This window comes from Heptranchias perlo, chromosome 24 (assembly GCF_035084215.1).
Source record: "Heptranchias perlo isolate sHepPer1 chromosome 24, sHepPer1.hap1, whole genome shotgun sequence".
NCBI classification, from domain to species: Eukaryota; Metazoa; Chordata; class Chondrichthyes; order Hexanchiformes; family Hexanchidae; genus Heptranchias; species Heptranchias perlo.
This window is the reverse complement of record NC_090348.1, coordinates 29,810,169-29,824,823: the sequence shown is the minus strand read 5'-3', so window position 1 is coordinate 29,824,823 and position 14,655 is coordinate 29,810,169. Positions and strand designations below refer to the sequence as shown.

The following is a 14,655-nucleotide window of genomic DNA, read 5'->3' as shown; positions in this document are numbered from 1 at the left end:
ACTTTGTCCATCTCTAGCTTTCTCCCTGTGCTCCTTTCATCCTTTGTGCTCCTAGATTCATATTCTTTGTCTCTATTCCTTAAGCTGACTCCATTAGGCTTTTGTACAGTCTTTTTAACTAGTCTGAACTGCAAAAGTCATAATGTACTTTAGTTTAAAGCAAACTGTTGTGTAGTAATCACGCGGTGTACTATTCAGGTTTTTATAAACTCCAATTTTAACTCCCCAACCCAACGAGAATTGGACCTGCGACCGATGGTGGGGGGTGGGGGGGGGGGGGGGGAAGGGGGGAATTATAATCACGGTAGAATGCAACTCACCTGCTTCCCATCAATCTCACACCCCGCGCCAGTTTAACAGACAAGTTTTAAGCAGCGGCCAAGACCCTCGCCTCAGGCCGGTGAGGGCCTCACTGACATGCAAAAGCCGTGGTCTGAGCACAATGCCAATTGCACCCGGGGAAGCTGGCATAAGAAGGCACGACGAAGCCCAGGTAAATAAGAAATTTTAATTTTTTTTAAGGCTTCCTTATGGGCCAGGAGGAGCAGGAGTGCTCCTCTAGGCCCCACAAGGTATCTTTGGATCTCCCCTGTCACTCTCGGGCTAGATCTCTAATTTTTATAATTTAAAATAAAATTGCTGTGGAAATATAAACCTCTCCCTTATTCAGTATCCGAGCCCCTCCCCCACCGCACCACACAGCTAACTGCAGGTGACCGTTCCTGCAGTCTCCGGTGATGGCCACCTGCTGTGCTTGCCCAGCTCCCGCCCGCCAGCCTCATGTCATTCCTTTCCAGTTCAAACCTGCATTATGAGGCGCAGGAGTTAAAATGGCCCCGGTCGGCAAGTCAGGGTGAGCCTGCCCACACTCGCCTCTCGCCCCAGTTAAAAATGGGGCTATGGTCTTTAATAAAGTAGCATGTTTCTGGACCAGAATCAAAATGTTAATTATTTACCATTTCAATATATTTTTGCAGCTTGCTCCAGAATTGTATGAGAAAGCATATTGGTTTTATTCAAACTTTTTATTGAAGAAGTGCTTTTGGTGAGTACATTTGTAGGAACTGTTTGGTGGAAATAAATAAAATCATCAGGCTTGATTTCTGATTTTTATATTTTTAAACACTGGAAAATATAGATCTCTTCCTTATTCAGCAAAATGCACATGCTTTAGGAGTACTTCCAGGTTGCTAACATTGAGAATCACCATAGATACATTTGCTTTCAGAAATTTTTGATGTTGATATGATCCTCCCTTTAGAATGCCTTATAAAGGCTGGCTTGTCTGTGTGGCATTCCTTTATTGTAGTTCCACGTGGTTAAGTTTATTGATGGGGACAGCGATACAAATCACATTTTCATTAGTTGTAGGTTATACTTGTTGCCATTTGTCAATCTTAAATTCTCATTAATTTGACCAGCTTCTCCCTTCCCATCTGTAATTTGAAAAAAAAAGTGTGTTCAAGTTCCAATGGATATCCCATAGGAAACAGCAAGTGCTGACAAAATATTTGTCATTAGCTGGTGTTGAGAACAACAGCTTGCATTTATATAATACCTGTGATGTAGAGAAACAACCCAAGATGCTTGTGAGGAGAAGCAGAAACTGAGGCAAAGAAGGAAAGATTAGGAGAGATGACCAAAAGCAAAACGCAAAGAGGTAGGTTTTAAGGAGGGTTTTAAGGGAGTAGAGAGGTGGAGGGATTTAGGGATAGAATTCCAGAGAGTGTGACTGAGGCAGCTGAAGGTATGAACCCTATTGATGAGAAAGGAGAGGGAATGCACAAGAGGCTGGAGTCAGAGGAGCGGAGATTTCGGGAGGGGGGCATTATAGGCATGGAGAAAGTTAGATAGCAAGGGGCGGGCCAATAGAGAACTTTAAACATCAGGATGAAAATTTTAAATTTTAGGTATCAGTCTGGGCTCAGTGGTAGCATTCTCACCTCTGAGTCAGAAGGTTGTGGACACAAATCCCACTCCGGAGCAGTACTTGAGCATAATAAGGCAGCATTTGACCCAGTGTGGCACCAAGGAGCCCTAGTAAAATTGAAGTCAATGGGAATCAGAAGGAAAACTCTCCAGTGGCTGGAGTCGTACCTAGCACAAAGAAAGATGGTAGTGGTTGTTGGAGGCCAATCATCTCAGCCCCAGGACATTGCTGCAGGAGTTCCTCAAGGCAGTGTCCTAGGCCCAAACATCTTCAGCTGCTTCATCAATGACCTTACCTCCATCATAAGGTCAGAAATGGGAATGTTTGCTGATGATTGCACAGTGTTCTGTTCCATTCGCAACCCCTCAGATAATGAAGCAGTCCGTGCCCGCATGCAGCAAGACCTGGACAACATCCAGGCTTGGGCTGATAGGTGGCAAGTAACATTAGTGCCAGGCAATGACCAGCTGCAATAAGAAAGAGTCTAACCATCTCCCCTTGACATTCAACAGCATTACCATCGCTGAATTCCCCACCATCAACATCCTGGGGGTCACCATAGACCAGAAACTTAACTGGACCAGCCACATAAATACTGTGGCTACAAGAGCAGGTCAGAGACTGGGTATCCTGCAGCGAGTGACTCACCTCCTGACTCCCAAAAGCCTTTCCACCATCTACAAGGCACAAGTCAGGAGTGTGATGGTATACTCTCCACTTGCCTGGATGAGTGTAGCTCCAACACTCAAGAAGCTTGACCCCATCCAGGACATAGAAAATAGGAGCAAGAGTAGGCCATTCGGCCCTTCTGGCCTGCTCCGGCATTCAAAATGATCATGGCTGATCGTCTAACTCAGTACCTTGTTCCTGCTTTTTCCCCATATCCCTTGATCCCTTTAGCATTAAGAAATATATCTATCTCCTTCTTGAATACATCTAATGACTTGGCCTCCACTGCCTTCTGTGGTAGAGAATTCCACAGGTTCACCACCCTCTGAGTGAAGATGTTTCTCCTCATCTCGGTTCTAAATGGCATACCCTGTATCCTGAGACTGTGACCCCTGGTTCTGGACTCCCCAGCCATCAGGAACATCTTCCCTGCATCTAGTCTGTCTAGTCCTGTTAGAATTTTATATGTTTCGATGAGATCACCTCTCATTCTTCTAAACTCTAGTGAATATAGGCCTAGTCGACCCAATCTCTCCTCATTTGTCAGTCCTGCCATCCCAGGAATCAGTCTGGTAAACCTTCGTTGCACTCCCTCCATGGCAAGGACATCCTTCCTCAGATAAGGAGATCAAAACTGCACACAATACTCCAGATGTGGTCTCACCAAGGCCCTGTATAACTGCAGTAAGTCATCCCTGCTCCTGTACTCAAATCCTCTTGCAATGAAGGCCCAACGTACCATTCGCCTTCCTAACTACTTTCTGCATCTGAATGCTCGCTTTCAGCGACTGGTGTACAAGGACACCCAGATCTCGTTGCACCTCCCCTTTTCCCTATCTATCACCATTCCGATAATAATCTGCCTTTCTGTTTTTACAACCAAAGTGGATAACCTCACATTTATCCACGTTATACTGCATCTGCCATGTTCTTGCCCACTCACCCAACTTGTCTAAATCTCATTGGAGCCTCTTTGCATCTTCCTCACAGCTCACATTCCACCCCAGCTTTGTGTCGTCTGCAAACTGGGAAATGTTACATTTAGTTCCCTCATCCAAATTATTGATATATATTGTGAACAGTTGGGGCCCAAGCACTGATCCCTGCGGTACCCCACTATTCACTGCCTGCCACCTGGAAAAAGATCCGTTTATTCCTACTCTCTGTTTCCTGTCTGTCAACCAATTCTCAATCCATGCCAGTATATTCCCCCCAATCCCATGTGCTTTAATTTTGCACACTAACCTCTTGTGTGGGACCTCATCAAAAGCCTTCTGAAAATCCAAATAGACCACATCCACTGGTTCTCCCCTATCTATTCTACTAGTTACATCCTCAAAAAACTCCAGTAGATTTGTTAAGCATGATTTCCCTTTCATAAACCCATGCTGACTTTGTCCAATCCCGTTAATGCCTTCCAAGTGTTCTGTTATCACATCTTTAATAATAGACTCTTGCATTTTTCCCACTACTGATGTTAGGCTAACTGGTCTGTAATTCCCTGTTTTTACTCTCCCTCCTTTTTTAAATAATGGGGTTACATTTGCCGCCCTCCAATCTGTAGGAACTGTTCCAGAGTCTATAGAATTTTGGAAGATGATCACCAATGCATCCACTATTTCTAGGGCTACTTCCTTTAGTACTCTGGGATGTTGATTATCAGGCCCTGGGGATTTGTCAGTCTTTAGCCTCATTAATTTCCCTAGCACTTTTTGTTTTTACTAATACTGGTTTCCTTCAATTCCTCCCTCTCACTAGACCCTTGGTTCCCTAACATTTCTGGGAGGTTATTTGTGTCCTCCTTTGTGAAGACAGAACCAAAGTATGTGTTTAATTGTTCTGCTATTTTTTTGTTCCCCATTATAATTTCCCCCATTTCTGACTGTAAGGGACCTACATTTGTCTTCACTAATCTTTTTCTCTTGACATATTTATAGAAGCTTTTACAGTCGGTTTTTATGTTCCCTGCTAGTTTACTCTCATACTCTATTTTTCCCCTCTTTATCAATCTCATTGTCCTCCTTTGCTGAATTCTAAACTGCTCCCAATCCTCAGGCTTGCCGCTTTTTCTGGCAATTTTATATGTCTCCTCTTTGGATCTAGTACTATCCCTAATTTCTTTTGCAAGCCACGGTTGAGCCACTTTTCCTGATTTATTTTTGCGCCAGACAGGAATGAATAATTGTTGTAATTCCTGCACATGTTCTTTAAATATTAGCCATTGCCTATCCACCGTCATCCCTTTTAGTAAAGTTCTCCAATATCATAGCCAACTCGTACCTCATTCTTTCATAATTTTCTTTATTTAGATTCAGAACCCCAGTTTCGGATTCAACTACTGTAAAGCATTTGGACAGTTACATGGGTAAGATGGGTATAGAGGGATATGGGCCAAGTGCAGGCAATTGGGACTAGCTTAGTGGTATAAACTGGGCGACATGGACATGTTGGGCCGAAGGGCCTGTTTCCATGTTGTAAACTTCTATGATTCTATGATTCTACTTCACTCTCCATTTTAATGAGGAATTCTATCATGTTATGGTCGCTCTTCCCTAAGAGACCCCGCACAACAAGATTGTTAATTAATCCTTTCTCATTGCACAATACCCAGTCTAGGATCGCCTGTTCTCTAGTTGGTTCCTCAACGTATTGGTCTAGAAAACCATCACGTACATACTCCAGGGATTCCTCCCCCACAGTATTATTGCTAATTTGGTTTGACCAATCCATATGTAGATTAAAATCACCCATGATTATAGTTGTACCCTTCTTGCATGCGTCTCTAATTTCCTATTTAATGCCCTCCCCTACATCTCCACTACTGTTTGGGGGCCTATAGACAATCGCCACCAACGTTTTCTGCCTCTTGGTGTTTCTTAGCTCCACCCATACAGATTCCACATTGTGATTTTCCGAGCCAATATCCTTCCTCACTATTGCATTGATTTCCTCCTTTACGAACAACGCTACCCCACCTCCTTTCCCTTTTTTCCTGTCCTTCCTAAATATTGAATACCCCTGGATGTTCAGTTCCCATCCTTGGTCATCCTGCAGCCATGTCTCCGTAATCGCAACAATATCATATCCGTTAATATCTATCTTCACTGTTAATTCATCTACCTTATTGCGAATGCTCCACGCATTAAGACACAATGTCTTTAGACCTGTCTTTTTAAGATTGCTAGTCATCTTAGTTTTATTTTGCACTATGGCCCTATTTGTTTTTCACCCTTGTTTTCTTTGCCTTCCACTCTTGGTTCTTCCCTTTCTGTCTTTTGTTTCTATCCTTGTTTGCTCCTCCTCTGTCTCCCTGCTCAGGTTCCCATCCCCCTGCCATTCTAGTTTAAACCTTCCCCAACAGCACTAGCAAACACCCCCGCAAGGACATCGGTCCCGGTCCTGCTCGGGTGTAACCCGTCCCGCTTGTACAGGTCCCACCTTCCCCAGAACCTGTCCCAATGTCCCAGGAATCTAAATCCCTCCCTCCTACACCATCCCTGCAGCCACGCTTTCATCTGGTCTATTCTCCTGTTCCTATACTCACTAGCACGTGGCACTGGTAATAATCCTGAAATCACTACCTTTGAGGTCCTGCTTTTTAATTTATCTCCTAACTCCTTAAATTCACCTTGCAGGATCGCATCCCTTTTTTTTTACCTATGTCGTTGGTACCGATATGGACCACGACTACTGGTTGTTCACCCTCCCCCTCCAGAATACCCTGCAGCTGCTCCGTGACATCCTTGACCCTAGCACCAGGGAGGCAACATACCATCCTGGAGTGACGTTTGCGTCCGCAGAAACGCCTATCTGTTACCCTTACAATTGAATCCCCTATCAATATAGCCCTGCCACTCTTATTCCTTCCCTCCTGTGCAGCAGAGCCACCCGTGGTGCCACGAACTTGGCTCTTGCTGCTTTCCCCTGATAAGCCATCTCCCCCAACAGTATCCAAAGTGATATATCTGTTTGAGAGGGAGATGGCCCCAGAGGACTCCTGCTCTACCTGCCTAATCCTTTTACTCTGCCTGGCGGTCACCCATTTCCTTTCAGCCTGCGTAATCTTTACCTGCGGTGTGACCACCTCACTGAACATGCTATCCACAATAATCTCAGCATCACGGATGCTCCACAGTGAATCCACCCGCAGCTCCAGCTCCGAAATGCGGTTAGCCAGTAGCTGCAGCTGGACACGCTTCCTGCACACATGGTCGCCAGGGACACCGGTAGTGTCCATGACTTCCCTCACAGTGCAGGAGGAGCATATCACGGGGCGAGCTCTGCTACCATGACTTGCCTTAGATTTACACTGCGTTCACCTCTCGAACTCTCTTCCCGCTCTCGGACTCTCCTTTTACACTGCGCTCACCTCTCAGATTCTCCTCCTGCTCTCGGGCTCTCCTCCCGCTCTCGGGCTCTCCTTTTACGCTCCGCTCACCTCTCGGACTCTCCTTTTACACTCCGCTCACCCCTCGGACTCTCCTTTTACACTCCGCTCACCCCTCGGACTCTCCTTTTACACTCCGCTCACCCCTCGGACTCTCCTTTTACACTCCACTCACTCCTCGGACTCTCCTTTTACACTGCGCTCACCCCTCGGACCCTCCTCTTACACTGCGCTCACCCCTCGGACTCTCCTTTTACACTGCGCTCACCTCTCGGACTTTCCTTTTACACTGCGCTCACCTCTCGGACCCTCCGCCCGCTCTTGGACCCTCCGCCTGCTCTCGGACCCTCCTCTTACACTGCGCTCACCTCTCGGACCCTCCTCTTACACTGCACTCACCTCTCGGACCCTCCTCTTACATTGCGCTCACCTCTCGGACCCTCCTCTTACACTGCGCTCCCGCTCTCGGGCTCTCTTTTTACACTGCGCTCCCGCTCTCGGACTTTCCTTTTACACTGCGCTCACCTCTCGGACTCTCCTCTCGCTCTCTGGGCTCTCCTTTTACACTGCGCTCACCTCTAGGACAAGGTAGTCCGCTTGATTGGCACCCCATCCACCACCCTAAACATTCACTCCCTTCACCACTGGCGTACCATCCACAGGATACACTGCAGCAACTCGCCAAGGCTTCTTCGACAGCACCTCCCAAACCTGCAACCTCTACCACCTAGAAGGGCAAGGGCAGCAGGCACATGGGAACAACACCTCCTGCATGTTCCCCTCCAAGTCACACACCATCCCGACTTGGAAATATATCACCGTTTCTTCATCGTCGCTGGGTCAAAATCCTGGAACTCCTTACCTAACAGCGCTGTGGGAGAACCTTCACCAGATGGACTGCAGCGGTTCAAGAAGGCAGCTCACCACCACCTTCTCAAGGGCAATTAGGGATGGGCAATAAATGCTGGCCTTGCCAGCGACGCTCACATCCCATGAACGAATTCAAAAAAAACCTAGGCTGACACTCCACTGCAATACTGTGGGTGTCAGAGATGCCATCTTTCGGATGAGACAGTAAATCGAGGCCCAGTCTTCCCTCTCAGGTGGACATAAAAGATCATATAGCATATTCGAAGAACAGCAGGGGAGTTCTGGTGTCCTGGTCAATATTTATCCCTTAACCGACATCATGAAAACAGATTATTTACTTATTACCTCATTGCTGTTTGTGGGACCTTTATGTGTGCAAATTGGCTGCCGCGTTTCCCTACATTACAACAATGACTACATTTCAAAAGTACTGTAAAGTAGCTGTAAAGGGCTTTGGGGTGTCTTGAAGCTGTTAAAGATCAAGTTTCTGGCCATAAAAAGGTAAGTTAACTTTTTTATACATTCGTTTCTGTGGAGCAGGAGTGCTCCTCCTGGCTCCACAAAAATACTACGGCCACTGCCGGGCCAGGCTTGTTCCCCTCTGGTTCACCACCCCTCCCCCCACTCCCCCACCCCCCCCCCCCCCCCCCCCACTCTCTGGTTCACCTTGCCTTCCCACTTCCCCGGAGCATAAACGCCAGCATATACTTGTTGGACAGAATGGCCTGTTTCTGTGCTATATAATTCAATGTAATTCTAATGCTATGCAACTTAGACCTGAAAATCCACAGGTATACACCCATCATAACTTCAGCGGGAGTCTGTCGGAACAGCTGGAAACTAGGTCAAGATTCAAGTAAGCCAGGTCCCAAACTTGCACTGGAGTTTCCTAAGTGGCTTGTTGAGAGGAGCAGAGCCTGTGCTCACCCCAAATATAGTCACTGTCATGTGGAGGGGGGGGGGGGGGGGCAGGGACTCCCTACGTCAGAACTTCCCAGGTCCTGGGCCCTTAGTGGGATTTCAGAAGGACGAAATTGGCATGGCCTTCCCAATGGGCATACCACCAATTTGCATGATAATTGAAGAGAAGCAGCAGAGGCAAGAGACTCTTGGGCCTCAATATTAACCCTTCCCCCTCCCCCCACGACGGACGGGAGAGGGGCAAGTTTCATGTTGTGCGAGTATCCTGCCGTCGTGAGGTGGGACACTTCATTAACAAATTTAAATCAGGCTCCCAGTGCAATTGGGAGCCTGATTTAAATTTACCAGTTGCTGCGCGGGTTTCCCAGTGTTCGGGAAACCCGGCAGTAAAAGGGAGGCGGGAACTGCCAGCTCAAGAAGGCAAGTGCCTTTTATAGCACTCCTTGTGGGCCAGGAGAAGCAGGAGTGCTCCCCCAAGCCCCTCAAGGAAGCCTTCGGCCTCCACCCCCCCCCCCCCCCCGCCACCAACCTTCAAACCCCGATTTTCCGCTCCCTCCCTTGTGCGATAGCCTCTACCTCCTCCCCCGCCCCCCCCCCCCCCCCCCCAGCCCCGATCTCTCACTCCCCCCGCTCCTGCGATGGCCTCTCTCTTCCATCTGCCGAACGCAAAACGGAAGAAAAATATTATAATGAGGTCGTGCCGTTAAATTTGTCAGGTCTTTCACGTCCCCGACCTTGCCTCCCCGTAAATATTGAGGCTTTAGAGTGAGGCGCCATGGCAGAAGCCAGCACACATCTTTTTACACTTGTGTTATTACCCCTATTGGTGGCCCTGCATTTGCACTTATTTTATGCCATTTATTACGTTCAGGCGTAGGGAAATGAGCTCCACAGGAAATTTTGAGTATAAGTTCTTATGGGCAAGATCGGCTTGGAAACCAGTGTAAATTTTGGCGTAAATGGATTGAGGAAATTCCGGACCATTACAATGGAGCTCAACAAATGTTACATGACAGCTCCACTGCACTGACAGTGAAATCCCCTATCATGGATTGGAGCAACTAATTTTTCCCCAACTTTTTTTCAATTAAAATTGCTCTCTCTGTTGCTATCTTGACATTTTTGCAATGAAGTTGAAGTTCACACATGGAATAAAGTAATATTTCTCCACAGTTACAAGTTGGGATGTTGAAGATTGTGGGGTAGATTTTCTCTTCGGATGGTCGATGGGCGGAGCTATTGTTCGGCCGCCCGATCACGTGGACGCAAGGCCCAGCCCATTTTGAGGGCCTAGACTTATTTCCATTTCGTTGGTGGGTTGCCCAGGCGTTGTGATTGCTGACAGGCAGCCCGCCCAACTCGGGTGGGATTTCTGCCTAAGATCTGCAGTATTTAAAGGGTGAACGCACCTCTCAGAGAGATGCCAAGTCTCTCTAAGAAGGCTTGCTTGATTACAGGCCCGGTGCCCCCATGACTATCAGTGTACCACCTTTCAGCTGGTGTTTGTGGGTGCTGGATGGGTGTCATCAGCCATGAAAATGATGGGCAGGTCTTTTCTCCTACTAGCCCATCCTTGGACCTTCTGCTCTTGGTCAAAAAGAGTAGAGATGTCGGACTGATGCAGAATGAAAGCATCATGGCTGCTACCAGGGTACCATGCATACACCTGCATAATTTGTAGACGATGGTCACAGGCCTGCTGCACATTGGTAGAAAGGTAGCACTTCCTGTTCATAAAAGATCCTGGCTCACGTGGTGGTGAGTTAATCACCACATGTGTGCAGTCAAAACCAGCGTGGACTTGTTCGAACCTGGCAATTGCTGCAAATCCCACTGCTCTGTCGTGTTGACTGGCGGCATCTATGGGGAACTTGATGTACTGGCTTGCCTTAGTGAAAAAAAGCATCCATCACTTGTTTTATGCAGATATATGAAGCCGATTGGCTAACATGTGCCATGTTTCCCGCTGCAGCCCGGAATGACCATGAGGCAAAAAAATTGAGGACAAGTGTTACTTTGACTGCCACTGGCAGAGAGTGACAAGATGGCATAGAAGGTCGCAGCTTTTTCTGCAGGAGGCTACACAGGTCTGCTACTGTTTGCTGAGAGCACTTGTGCCTCATTACACATTACTCCTCGGTGAGCTCCTGGTAACTCTGGGTCTATAGATGAGATGTGAAGGGTAGGGACACAAGCGCACAACCCCCTTTCAATGTGGTGCTCTGACAGGACCTGGTGCAGCTCCAACATTTTCTCCTTGCTGTTGGTGTTGCTGCTTCTCTTGCCCTTCTTCGTCCTCCACTGCCCACAATTGCGTTGCTGGAATCACTCCTATGCCTCCTTTCCTCACTCACGCTCCCTGAAGGCAAAGAAATTCTGCCAAGAATTTTCAAAAAACTCTGTTATAATCAGTTTTTGTTTATTCGTTCATGGGATGTGGGCGTCGCTGGCAAGGCCAGCGTTTATTGCCCATCCCTAATTGCCCTTGAGAAGGTGGTGGTGAGCCGCCATCTTGAACCGCTGCAGACCGTGTGGTGAAGGTTCTCCCACAGTGCTGTTAGGTAGGGAGTTCCAGGATTTTGATAGAGCGATGATGAAGGAACAGCGATATATTTCCAAGTCGGGATGGTGTGTGACTTGGAGGGAAACGTGAAGGTGGTGTTGTTCCCATGTGCCTGCTGCCCTTGCCCTTCTAGGTGGTAGAGGTTGCAGGTTTGGGAGGTGCTGTCGAAGAAGCCTTGGCGAGTTGCTGCAGTGCATCCTGTGGATTGTACACATTGCAGCCACATTGCGCCGGTGGTGAAGGGAGTGAATGTTTAAGGTGGTGGATGGGGTGCCAATCAAGCGGGCTGCTTTGTCCTGGATGGTGTCGAGCTTCTTGAGTGTTGTTGGAGCTGCACTCATCCAGGCAAGTGGAGAGTATTCCATCACACTCCTGACCTGTGCCTTGTAGTTGGTAGAAAGGCTTTGGGGAGTCAGGAGGTGAGTCACTCGCCACAGAATACCCAGCCTCTGACCTGCTCTTGTAGCCACTGTATTTATGTGGCTGGTCCAGTTAAGTTTCTGGTCAATAGTGACCTCCAGGATGTTGATGGTGGGGGATTCAGCGATGGTAATGCTGTTGAATGTCAAGGGGAGGTGGTTAGACTCTCTCTTGTTGGAGGTGGTCATTGCTTGACACTTGTCTGGCGCGAATGTTACTTGCCACTTATCAGCCCAAGCCTGGATGTTGTCCAGGTCTTGCTGCATGCGGGCATGGACTGCTTCATTATCTGAGGGGTTGCGAATGGAACTGAACACTGCAATCATCAGCGAACATCCCCATTTCTGACTTTATGATGGAGGGAAGGTCATTGATGAAGCAGCTGAAGATGGTTGGGCCTGGGACACTGACTGCCCTGAGGAACTCCTACAGCAATGTCCTGGGGCTGAGATGATTGGCCTCCAACAACCACTACCATCTTCCTTGTGCTAGGTATGACTCCAGCCACTGGAGAGATTTCCCCCTGATTCCCATTGACTTCAATTTTACTAGGGCTCCTTGGTGCCACACTTGGTCAAATGCTGCCTTGATGTCAAGGGCAGTCACTCTCACCTCACCTCTGGAATTCAGCTCTTTTGTCCATATTTGGACCAAGGCTGTAATGAGGTCTGGAGCCTAGTGGTCCTGGCGGAACCCAAACTGAGCATCGGTGAGCACGTGCCGCTTGATGGCACTGTCGATGACACCTTCCATCACTTTGCTGATGATTGAGAGTAGACTGATAGGGCGGTAATTGGCCGGATTGGATTTGTCCTGCTTTTTGTGGACAGGACATACCTGGGCAATTTTCCACATTGTCGGGTAGTTGCCAGTGTTGTAGCTGTACTGGAACAGTTTGGCTAGAGACGTGGCTAGTTCTGGAGCACAAGTCTTCAGCACTACAGCTGGGATGTTGTCGGGGCCCATAGCCTTTGCTGTATCCAGTGCACTCAGCCGTTTCTTGATATCATGTGGAGTGAATCGAATTGGCAGAAGACTGGCTTCTGTGATGGTGGGGATATCGGGAGGATGCCGAGATGGATCATCCACTCAACGCTTCTGGCTGAAGATGATTGCAAATGCTTCAGCCTTGTCTTTTGCACTCACGTGCTGGACTCCGCCATCATTGAGGATGGGGATGTTTGCAGAGCCTCCTCCTCCCGTTAGTTGTTTAATTGTCCACCACCATTCACGACTGGATGTGGCAGGACTGCAGAGCTTTGATCTGATCCGTTGGTTGTGGAATCACTTAGCTCTGTCTATAGCATGTTGCTTCCGTTGTTTAGCATGCATGTAGTCCTGTGTTGTAGCTTCACTGGGTTGGCACCTCATTTTCAGGTACGCCTGGTGCTGCTCCTGGCATGCTTTTCTATACCCTCATTGAACCAGGGTTGATCCCCTGGCTTGTTGGTAATGGTAGAGTGAGGAATATGCCGGGCCATGAGGTTACAGATTGGAATACAAATCTGCTGCTGCTGATGACCCACCAGCGCCTCATGGATGCCCAGTTTTGAGCTGCTAGATCTGTTCTGAATCTATCCCATTTAGCACGGTGATAGTGCCACACAACACGTTGGATGGTGTCCTCATTGCGAAGACGGGACTTCATCTCCACGAGGACTGTGCAGTGGTCACTCCTACCAATACTGTCGTGGACAGATGCATCTGCGACAGGTAGGTTGGTGAGGACGAGGTCCAGTAGGTTTTTCCATCAGTGTTGGTTTGCTCACCACCTGCCATAGGCCCAGTCTGGCAGCTATGTCCTTCAGAACTCGGCCAGCAGTGGTGCTACCAGAGCCACTCTTGGTGATGGACATTGAAGTCCCCCACCCAGAGTACATTCTGTGCCCTTGTTACTTCCTCCAAATGGTGCTCAACGTGGAGGAGGACTGCTTCATTAGCTGAGGGAGGGCAGTAGGTGGTATCCTTGTTCATGTTTGGCCTGATGCCATGAGGTCCAGAGTCAATGTTGAGGATTCCCAGGGCCACTACCCTCCTGTCTGTATATCACTGTACCACCAACCTCTGGTGGGTCTGTTCCTGCTGGTGGGACAGGACATACCCAGGGATGGTGATGGAAGAGTCTGGGACATTGGCTGAAAGGTATGATTCTGTGAGTATGGCTATGTCAGGCTGTTGCTTGACTAGTCTGTGGGACAGCTCTCCCAATTTTGGCATAAGTCCCCAGATGTTAGTGAGGAGGACTTTGCAGGGTCGACTGGACTTGATTTGCCTTTGTCGTGTCCGGTGCCTAGTGGTCCGTCTGGTTTTATTCTTATTGTGACTTTCTGTAGCAAGATTGTACAACTGAGTGGCTTGCTAGGCCATTTCAGAAGGCGATTAAGAATCGACCACATTGCTGTGGGCTGGAGTCACATATAGGCCAGACCAGGTAAGGATGGCAGGTTTCCTTCCCTAAAGGGCATTAATGAAACAGATGGGTTTTTACAACAATCCGATAGTTTCATGGCTGCTATTACTGATACTAGTTTTTTTATTCCTGATTTTTTATTTTTATTTAATTGAATTTAAATTCCCCAGCTGCTATGGCGGGATTTGAACTCATGACTTTGGATTATTAGTCTAGGCCTCTAGATTACTAGCGCAGTAACATGACCACTATGCTACCATACCCCATTTTGAAGTTGCAAATCTTTTCAAACCACTCAACTAAGAATTTCAGCAGACGTACTCACCATTTTTTGTCTGCTGGTGCTTACTCCATTAAAGCAAGCTCTTAAACAGTAATTCCGTCCTTTACTGCCAAGGATTACTGAGCGGTCCTACCACTTGACACTATGGTTTTAGTCACCAAAAATAGCATCAGGATCCTAATCACAACATAGGACCCCGATT

At 47.8% G+C, this 14,655-nt stretch overlaps 1 protein-coding gene across 1 annotated transcript in view; it reads left to right on the top strand.

Moving 5' to 3' along the window:
* Nucleotides 1–341: 341 nt before the first annotated feature.
* LOC137341652 (F-box and leucine-rich repeat protein 13-like) overlaps nt 342–14,655 on the top strand; it is a 239,183-nt gene continuing 224,869 nt past the window's right edge. The window contains exons 1-2 of the mRNA XM_068004991.1: nt 342–493; nt 978–1,045. Of these exons, the coding sequence (XP_067861092.1) occupies nt 443–493; nt 978–1,045 (119 nt within the window). The 5' untranslated portion in view covers nt 342–442. The remainder of the gene's footprint in view (nt 494–977; nt 1,046–14,655) is intronic.